At 26.9% G+C, this 9,853-nt stretch overlaps 1 protein-coding gene across 1 annotated transcript; it reads left to right on the top strand.

The window, feature by feature from the left end:
• Positions 1-680: 680 nt before the first annotated feature.
• LOC129914955 (uncharacterized) lies at positions 681-9,599 on the top strand. The gene is made up of 2 exons (XM_055994405.1): positions 681-1,044; positions 9,340-9,599. The coding sequence occupies exons 1-2, from the start codon at positions 681-683 to the stop codon at positions 9,597-9,599; spliced, it is 624 nt and encodes a 207-aa protein (XP_055850380.1).
• Positions 9,600-9,853: the final 254 nt, after the last annotated feature.

The raw sequence follows: 9,853 nt of genomic DNA, 5'->3' as shown, positions 1-9,853 counted from the left end.
ACGACCAAGATGGTAAATTGTAATATTGCAGTCAGTGTACTTTATGTTCCTGCGGCCGCCGTGCGTGAAGCAGCTTCATCCATCCGATTCGGATTCTTGAGTTTGAAAGTGAACCGCCCGCTATTTTCGTAAGCCGTGATCGTACTAAAAAAAATAGTATTGCGCTTGATAGAGTGATTTAACTATAATTGGGAATCATTTAATGGTATGGTCTTATGAGGCATGAGGAGGTATTGTTTGTGGTATCTATGGCAATTTAGACCTCCGTATAGCTGCAAGTAATAATTATTGTCATTTTTGTTTTATTTATTTATTTTTTTTTTTTTTTTCATCTTGAAAAACACACAGCTGCTGGATACAAAAAATGTCCAAAGGGCAGATTGAAAGGAGGAACGCATGAATAAACTTTGTGTGAGAGTTTGAAAATTGTAACGAGTCTGTCAGTTTTTAGCCAAGAACTCTGGAGAAAAGTTTATTTTTTTCTATCGCGTAAATTAAGATTTTTATTTTTTTGTTTTTTTCAAATAATTGGACCTTAAAAAAGTGTTGTCTATAAATGATCAAAGCAATTGGAAATTTTAGATCATTTTTTGTTGATAAATCGAATGAAGTGTTTGTGTGATTTTTATAAGAAAGTGTTACCAATCATGACAAACTTTGGGATAATAATTAAAATAATTATGTGGAATCACATATTAAATGTGGCAAAAAGTGTTACATTTTCAAACGAATGGAATGACTGGATTATTATACCAGCTAGATCGGAAACAAATAGATTTAAAGGAATCGATAGTTCAAAGAATTTTAGTGAATTTTTTGATGTGAATTCAAATGAAAAAGTGCAAAATTTCATTGGAAATCTAGAAACATTTTTAATGAGAACTGTCAAATTTAAGGATAATAATTGGCAACAACAACGACCCGTGAGAGTTAAAAGTGAAAACAGCCCTTTAGAGGATAATAGTGATCTTGTGATACCTCTTGGACGAGCAATGGAAAAAGTAAAGACAATCTGTTCAACTGTTATGGAGTTTTTTGATGAAAGTGAGTTTGTAAGATTTCTATGTGAAATTTCGTAGGAGTATAAACGTTTATTGAATGCGAATTCTATTGTTTTATATTACAAATATTTGTAGAATTCTAGAATCTTAATAACAAATTTCCAGAAAATAATTAAATACAAAAAACAATTTTCCGTTCTTGAAATAAATGATTTTTTAAAGAAAAAAATCAAAATTTTTTTGATTCAAATTTTGAATCAAAAATAAAGTATTGAAGACACAAAAATTCGTTGAAATTTAGTAACTCTTTTTAAGAAAATCAAACATTACCAAAAACAACAATTTTTGAAAATAATGATTTTTGAAAAAAAAAATTCAGACCTTGTCTAAAAATGAACACTACGGTTTTTCTTATTAAAGATCGTTTGAGGCATTAGGTATTGATAAAATTGCAATTTATTGAAAATGTGATACGTTTCAAGTGAGACATTACAAAAAAAAGCTTTCATTGTTCCATAATTCTGTTCCAAATTTGAAGAAAATCCGTCCAACAGTTTAGGAAGAGAACGTACCTACAAATGGATTCAAAGATCGAAGGAGGGGGTATAGTGGAGTAACTAAAGCTCAAAAATTGGCAATATTAGGGAACCCGGCCGAACAGCTTAGATTTTGATGATCTTTTTTTTCAAACGTCGGTAATTAAAAATACTTTAAAGTCTATAGATTAAAAATTGCCGGTGTTGCCGTTTTGATTTTTTTAAATTTAATTGAAGATTTTTGTGAACAAAAACAAATTTTTTTCAAAAATTTTTCTTAAATTTCATAAATTAATTGATGCCAAAAGATTGTCTAGGAAATTCAAGGAAAAAAAATATATGGGAGTGAGGGACAATCTTCAATAGTTCAAGCGATAGATGCAATTTTCTTATTAATTGACTTCAAACACAAAAAAAAAATATTTGAACACAACGGCAACACCTACAATATTCAAATATACATTTTTTAAAAGCTAGAAGCTTAGTCATATATGTCAAATTAAAATTAAGTTAATTGAATGAACGGCTTTTGAAAGAATGGTAATTGAACTCAGATTTTTGAAAAAAAAAAAAATTATTGAAAAAATTTTAACATGTCGTTTTTTAAACTTGGTCGTAATATAAAATGCATATATTTTCAATTTTTTTTGGCCTCATTTATTATGATTTTAAATTATAAAAGGAAATGTCAATATGTATTACGGTTTATGAAAAAAATTAAAAAGTATTTCATTTTCGAAGAACTTTTTTTAATAAAAGTTTTGAAAAAAAATGTAAATTATTTTTTTTTTAAAGTTCAACATCTAAACATAAAATTATTTTTTATTTATTTAATAACCCTTACTGTTGAAAGTTAAATAGCAAAAATTTAAAGTTCCTATTTAACACAGTCTTTGAGAAAATTAATTATTTCAATGCAAACATTCAGTTTTAATAAAAAAAAAAACCATTGAAATTGAAGTAATTTTTCATTTTTTTTTTTTCAAAAGTGTGATATATTTTACCTTTTTTGCTTCGAAATTCAACTGATAATATTTATGGCCAAACATTTTTTTTTAAATAAATTCATATTTTATTAGAAAAAGTTTGGAAAAAAGTCATTTTAAATTTTTCTAATAACATTTTTTTTTTAATTCTGAGTTTGAGGACCATTTTTTCAAAAAGTCTTTATTAAATTTAGTGGATTTAAATTTAAGAGATAAGAATGAGCTTCTGGCTTTTTAAAAATGTATTTTAAAATATTGTAGGTGTTGCCGTTGTTTTCAAAATATTTTTTTTGTGTTTGAGGTCAGAATGTTAGAAAATTGCATTTATCGCTTAAACGATGGAAGATTGTCCCTTACTGCCTTTTATATATTTTCCTTAAATTACCTGGAGAATCTTTTGCTTTCATTTGTTTTATGAAATTTAAGCAAAAAAAAATGGTTTTGTTAAAAAAAAATTAATTTTAATTTTAAAAAACAAAACGGCAACACCGGCAATTTTTAATCTATAGACTTTAAAGTATTTTTCATTACCTACGTTTGAAAAAAAAAATCGTCAAAATCAGAGCTGTTCGGCCGGGTTCCCTAATAATTTGCTTTAGTTACTCTACTAGTAATGAAAACCACTTTTTTAGATTTCTCCATCAAAGTATTTTGAAACAGATAATTTTAACCTCAGAAATTTCACACTACTTAAATGATTTTTTTTTTGCGCAAACCAAAAATTTTTAGCTCGCATAATTTTCTAGCTAATGATTTTTTAAAAATAAGCCTTAAAGCCTTATAAAATTAATATCCTACTAAAAGAAGATAACTTGCTTAGCATTTTCTTATAGTTTTAAAATTAATTATCACTCCAGATGATTAACAGCAGTGGTCTAGTGTTCAAAGTTTTCAGCCCAAAGAAAAAATGATTTTTTTTAACGACAGTGCTTATGTAAGTACTTTTTTTTAAGTGGCTATAGAAAAATGTTTTTATGGAATATTGATATAGAGACACGAAACTGTCTACTAGATGCTGTATCTAAATTTTATATTACTTTATAAATAAAAAAGTGATAAGTTGAATCTTAATATAAATTAAACGTAAAAATAGTTTTCTTTCTGTGAAAAGTTATACTATTTCACATTATTGTGTCATAAAATTTAATGTTTTCTAAAGGTTTAACTCGTATCTAATTGAATCTGCAAAAAAAAATTGCAACTAAGTGCAACTTCGACACATTTGCTCCTTTTAAACGTTGAATTACAGAACCTGATTCCTTATAATTTTTCCTAAATTTTAAGACCTTTATCTTGTCGATACTGTTAATAAAACTCCATTTATAAGCGTTTTAATAGACCATTTGGGTCCATTCTTGACACTTTTTTGTTTAATCAAAAATTGGTTTTGGAAGAAAAATGTTTTTATTGAAATCCACAGTTAAAAAACCTCTAATAATTGTTCATTATCAACAATTTGATGCATTGTCTCTTTCTGTTATTGATTAAGGTGACAGTTGCGGTGTCTTTTTATGATAACACGTGTTTGGTTTTGCCAAAATATAATAAAAACTGTTGAAAATAGTCCATTTTAAGTCTTAGGGTTCGCATGAACCCCAAGTTTGGTTTGTGACTTTTTTTCAGAAAAAAATTCCAGAAAATTATATAAAACCGCTTTTATGGAAAAAAAAGACAATAAACGTAAACAAAAATTAATTTCGTCCACTGAGTTTTAATCCCAGGTCGAAAAAAGGATTTAGAAAAAAGTTATAACCATTTAAACATGCGTTGGGGTTCGCATGAACCCCAATCCGTAAACTAGGGTTAAATCCAAAAACTTTTAAAAGTAAAATAAGAATTAAGTTAGCACACGAAACAAAAATAATAATTGTTATTATTTGTGTGTGCGAAATTTTAGCTTATTAAAGGCCAATTTTTTTGCTTAAAAATTAGTTTAGCAGCTTTTGATGTAGGTAAATTAAAATTTAAATTTTGAGATTAAAAAGAGCACTTTTGATTTGTTAAATAAAATGCAGACTTAAAAAAATTAAAAACAAAATTATTAAAAAATTATTACGTTTTTTTTTTTGAAATCCCAATTTTGGAGCTCAAACTCTTTTTCAAATAGCTATGTAGGTACTTAAGTATTTGCTTAAAAAATTATTTCAAAGTGAAAAATTTCCAAAACGAGTATTACATTCTGTAATAATGATAGAACAAAATTAAAAAGGAGATTTTCACATGGTTTCACAATTTGAAAAATAAATTTTCAAAAATAAGAACTACATATTTTCTATTAAAATTCAATATTTTTCATAAGTTCATGATTTTGAAAAAAAGAGGTTGTCTGTAAAGCCGGTTTACGGACGATGATTTTACGTGATAACGTCGTAAAACAGGTTGTGTGCTTTTGTTTAAAATGAGTCAATTGAAACGTTTATTTATTTCAAACAATCATAATTTACAAGAAAAAGCTACAAAATATTACCTTTTTTATTTTTTCATTATATTAATTTTTTTATTTTAAAAGATTACAAAAAAAAAAAAACTATGCAATTTAAAAGCCAAGTATTTCTTCTTAAGAATAAAACCATTTTTACAATGCGCAAAAAGTATAAAAATAATTTATTGAAAACAATCATTTTCATCAAAAAAAGCAAAAAAAAACATGAATTTTTATCTTCTCATGTCATTAATTCCATTTTTTCCCCTAACAAACTATAAAAAAATTTTAAACCATATGAAAACTTATTGTCTTAGCTCAAAATATATATACCGATCATTGCTATGAAGAGCTGGAATTTTTTGAACTCGATCAAATTTCATTAAAAAAAGCAAAAAAAAAATTTATTTTTATGTTCTCAGGTTATGGAATCAATTTTTTTGTTTGACAACCTATTGAAAATATGTACCATGTGAAAGCTTATTATTTCACCTTTCATATGACGTATCAATCTCATTTCAAAGATGCCTACAAGAGAAGTTAGAATTTTTTAAAGTAAACCATGTCGAATTTCCAAACTGAGATTACCGTACTTCCCACACTAGTGGCTGTTCGAAGGGCAACAGATCTCCACTGGTGTTATGAGGTTTTTCTCAAGTTTCTTGATTTAACATTGTGTAGCTTGTAGTTAGTCTACCGTTATGTGTGATATACCAAATGAAAGGTAATTGTATCAGGATGCTCATAAATGTTTAATCAAATTTCTATCTGCTCTTGGTCAAAAGTTATAACCTGTTGAATTTTAAAATTTTATTTTACCGTTATCTCAAAATTGTGTTTACGAAAATGATTGAAACTTTGCACATTTATGTATAGTCGTAGTCATGGTCTATCATTACTCCATATACTTTATTCCTGTATCTATTAAAGAAAAAAGATTAAAATAAAAAACGATGAAAATCGGTTAAAAACGGTCAAAAAACGTGTTTTTTAAAAAACTTGTTTCTTCCATTTTTCAGTCAAAGCTCACTAAACAATTCCAAGTTTTTGCACATGTATGGATAGGTAAGGCATAAACCTACATGTCCTATAAGTTTGAGATTTTTTAACCCTCAAAAAAAAAGCCAAAAACCAAAAACTACCCAAAAATACCCCTAAAAAAACAATATGTTTTTCAAAAATTCATATTTCGAAACGCAGAGTGTTGGAAAAAAATCCGTATCAGATTCCTAATTTTTTTTCCCTCATCTTTCACTTGGCATCTTTAGAATTGTCAAAAAAAAAATTTCCTTTACCCAAAATCATTATTTTGTCATAACCCCAACACGTGTACAACGTTCAAACAAAACGTTATAGCTTAGTTTCAAATTTTTTTTAGAATTTTCTCTTAAATGCAGTTATTCTAGTCTCATCTATATAGCAAAAAAATTAATTCTCTACGACTTTCCGTTTTACCCCTGTTTACCCTATTAAATGACGGAATTTTTAAAAAACCTTCATTTGGATTAAGCTTTAGGTTATTATGTTTCAAATAAGCTATAGAAGATTTTTGTATCTCTAATAGTTTATTTTTAATTTTTAATTGAAATTTTTTGCCGCACTGCGAAAGTGTAACGCGAGTGTAATGTTAGAAAATGGCGTCACTTTTTTGTGGTGGCTGCCATGGTTCATAGATTTATAAGACGTTATCACGTCAAAAAATATTTTAAGAAATAATTCATCATTTTCGAAATTTTCAAATTTAAAAAACTTTAAACTATTAACTTTAATATATTAATATCGTTTGTGATTTTTTTTTCAAAATTTTGGGTTAAGATGTTCATTATAATAACCTCAAAATGTTACAAAATTTATCTTTTGATTTGTTTTAATTTTTTTTTTTTTTTTTTTCTGAAAATGCCTGTAAAAATTTTGAATGTTTTTAATCTATAAATTCATTGTAATGAAAGAAATAATTAGTTTTAGTTTTTTTTTTGTAATCACAATTTTGTTCATAAACTTGTTCATAAAATAAAACAGTAATATTACTTACTTTTTTGGTAAAAATTTTTTAAAACTATAAAATTCATAAAGAATTTTTTTTTATTTTAATTTTATAAGAATTTTTTTTTTTTTTCAAATAGCTAGACTACGGCTCTATGCCAGATAACGGGCTATTTATTTACTTTTTTAGTTTTTTTAAGTAATTTTATTACTTTATTTGTCACAGTGTTGGTATTTTTTAAATCAAAATCGTTAGAAATGTTTTTATGATAACTTTTTTATAATGGTCTATATACAATTATAGGTACTGTTACTTTTGGCCCTAAATCTGTATCACAGTAATGGCATGTCTAAGTTTTATCTCGAATTGGATTTTTCCAGGATCCTTATATTGCCCTAAAGTTACGGAGACCATATTTCTAGGAGCGAAACCCGGGACAAATAAAAAATTTGTTGGATCGTTTCGAACACATTGTTTAAAAAAAAAATTTATAATGAAATGAGTTTTCATGAGTCAGAAATTAAGAAAACTGTTTTATAATAGGTACATTAAAAGCACTATTAAAAAAAGAATATTTTAGAATTTGTAAGTGATTAAAAATAAAGTGACTCATTTGAATGGCGACTTTAAATATAAAAATATATTGGACTTAACCTAAGGCAGATATTTTTTTTTTAAGTTACGAGTAATAGACAAATTAAAAGATTTCAATTTTTTTACGTATTCACTAGGATTGGGCGATGCACAATATTTATGCCCTTAGCTTACCCTTTTTCAAACTTTCCAATATGACCATTTACAAAGGTCAATACAAAAAATCGGAATTGTCCTATCTTTTGATTTATCCATCACGCTGGCGCTGCACAGTGGGACGAATGTATGGAAAAATCGGCATTTCTAATATCTTGTGTTTTAGTGACTGAAACTACGTAAAGTTGCATTAAGACGTCTATTTACACCTAAATCTATGAATTAAACATGAAAACCAGATAAATGGAAACGTTTTAGCCAGGAAATTAATTTTTATTTAGTTAAAAGAGTTGAGCAGCGAACTTTTTTTTTAGGATTTTCTTTTTATTATTATTTTTTCTTTTCTTTTAAATAATTTTAATTTATGTAAAATAGAACTAATAATAGTATAGATAATAAAACACTATAATTTGAATATTCAAACAAATAAGAAAATAACAAAATAAAGAAACAAAACTTTTTATTCATTGTCGATTTCGGAGGTATAACTTAAGTCGTCCGGGTTAAATTCTAGGGGAAAACTAAGATCTATATAATTTTTTGATGAATATTGGTATATATCTCGATCATAATTTGATATATGTGAATTTTTTGACCGGAAATTTGACAACTGCTAAGAATTTTTGCATTTTTATAGAATTTGATCCCATCATTTTTGATTAAAATGGTAAAATGTTATAAATAATATTGCATTTTTTTGTTTTAAATTGATGTCATCACTTACGCAATCATGTATAGCTTTAGTTATATTCAGATTAGAATTCAGCCATTATTCGTTAGCGCTCATGAACCGATTGAGTCTTCTAGAAGACTGCTCCATCTTCTACTTTACTTTGAGGCAATAAAATTTAGTTACTTCCTGTATTTGAGCTTCTACGTCTCCTGTTGACTCCTCTAAGCCAAGAAGTTGTTGAATTTTCAAACAGAACCCATCAAATCGTCTGTTTTCGCACTATCCAGCCAAGTTTTTAAATTTTGGCCATTTTTGATATAGGGGGTCGAACCTAAAAAACGTGATTATAAGTACATGGGGAAAATTGGGGCAAGATTTTTTTCTTGATTCCTTTAGAGGACACTTTCCTGAGTATAAAACCATAAAAACCCCAGAGAGCCTTTTAGGTGTAAAAAAGAAAATCTTACTCAAAGTCAAAACATTTTTTTTTCTACCAACACTTGGAAAATCACTAATAAAAACAAAACTCAACAAAACAAAAATTTTTTTATAGTTAAATATTAATTAATATACCTTGATGAGTGTTATTATCCATTATTAAATTAATTTTTTACCGGACAAAAAATTTTGGGAGTAAGACAAATTACAACCTGATTTTTCACCACCAAAAAAAAATTAAACTAGACAATGTTTAGCACTCTATAACTTTTGCACTAATTGGACAACGCAAATAATTTTGATGCAGTTAGAACCTAAATATATTTGGGATGACATACCAATAACTCAAAAGTACCGCAATAATATTCGATTTTTTTATTTATTGCTATGGGTCGTCCCACTGTGCGCTGGCTGAGATTTATATGGTTGTATATCTGCAGGCATTTCCATTAAACGTACAATCCTAATATTCTCAGCCAGTGATTAGTGTGATTGCTAATTAAAACTGACACATTTAACTGTTCATTTTTTTTTCTCTATTTTTTTTAGATTTATCGAATGATGATTACAATCAAAAACAATTGACCGGCAGCAGTCGCAACATAAAAAAACTCAAAAAGAAATACAAAAAGTTATTGTTTCCACTTTTAGTGGCATACAAACTTAAATTTTTGGCTCTAATACCACTACTTATGGGTGGATTGGTGTTACTTGTTGGAACCACTGGAATGGCTGGATTCTTTTTTGCCCTTTTTACTGCGGTTATGAGTTTAAGGTCTGAACATAAAGTGGAAGTGAAAAAGTGGTAAATATATCAATGTTTGAAATTTTGTAAAAATAAAAAAAATTAATTAATAATACCTAATTTATATTAGACAGTAAGTTTTTACTTTATTTAAATTATTAAACGATATAACAATTAAATATAGTCTTATTTTATTTTGAAGATTTGCAAGGAGAAGCAAGAAAAGTTATTGGTTTGTATAAATTTTTATTCAGTAAATGATCGAAATTTTTTAACGAGATCCCAAAATTTTGAAAATGTTACGATAATTGCAGCAAT

This window comes from Episyrphus balteatus, chromosome 3, assembly GCF_945859705.1.
Source record: "Episyrphus balteatus chromosome 3, idEpiBalt1.1, whole genome shotgun sequence".
NCBI lineage: Eukaryota > Metazoa > Arthropoda > Insecta > Diptera > Syrphidae > Episyrphus > Episyrphus balteatus.
This window is presented reverse-complemented; position numbering and strand designations above follow the sequence as displayed.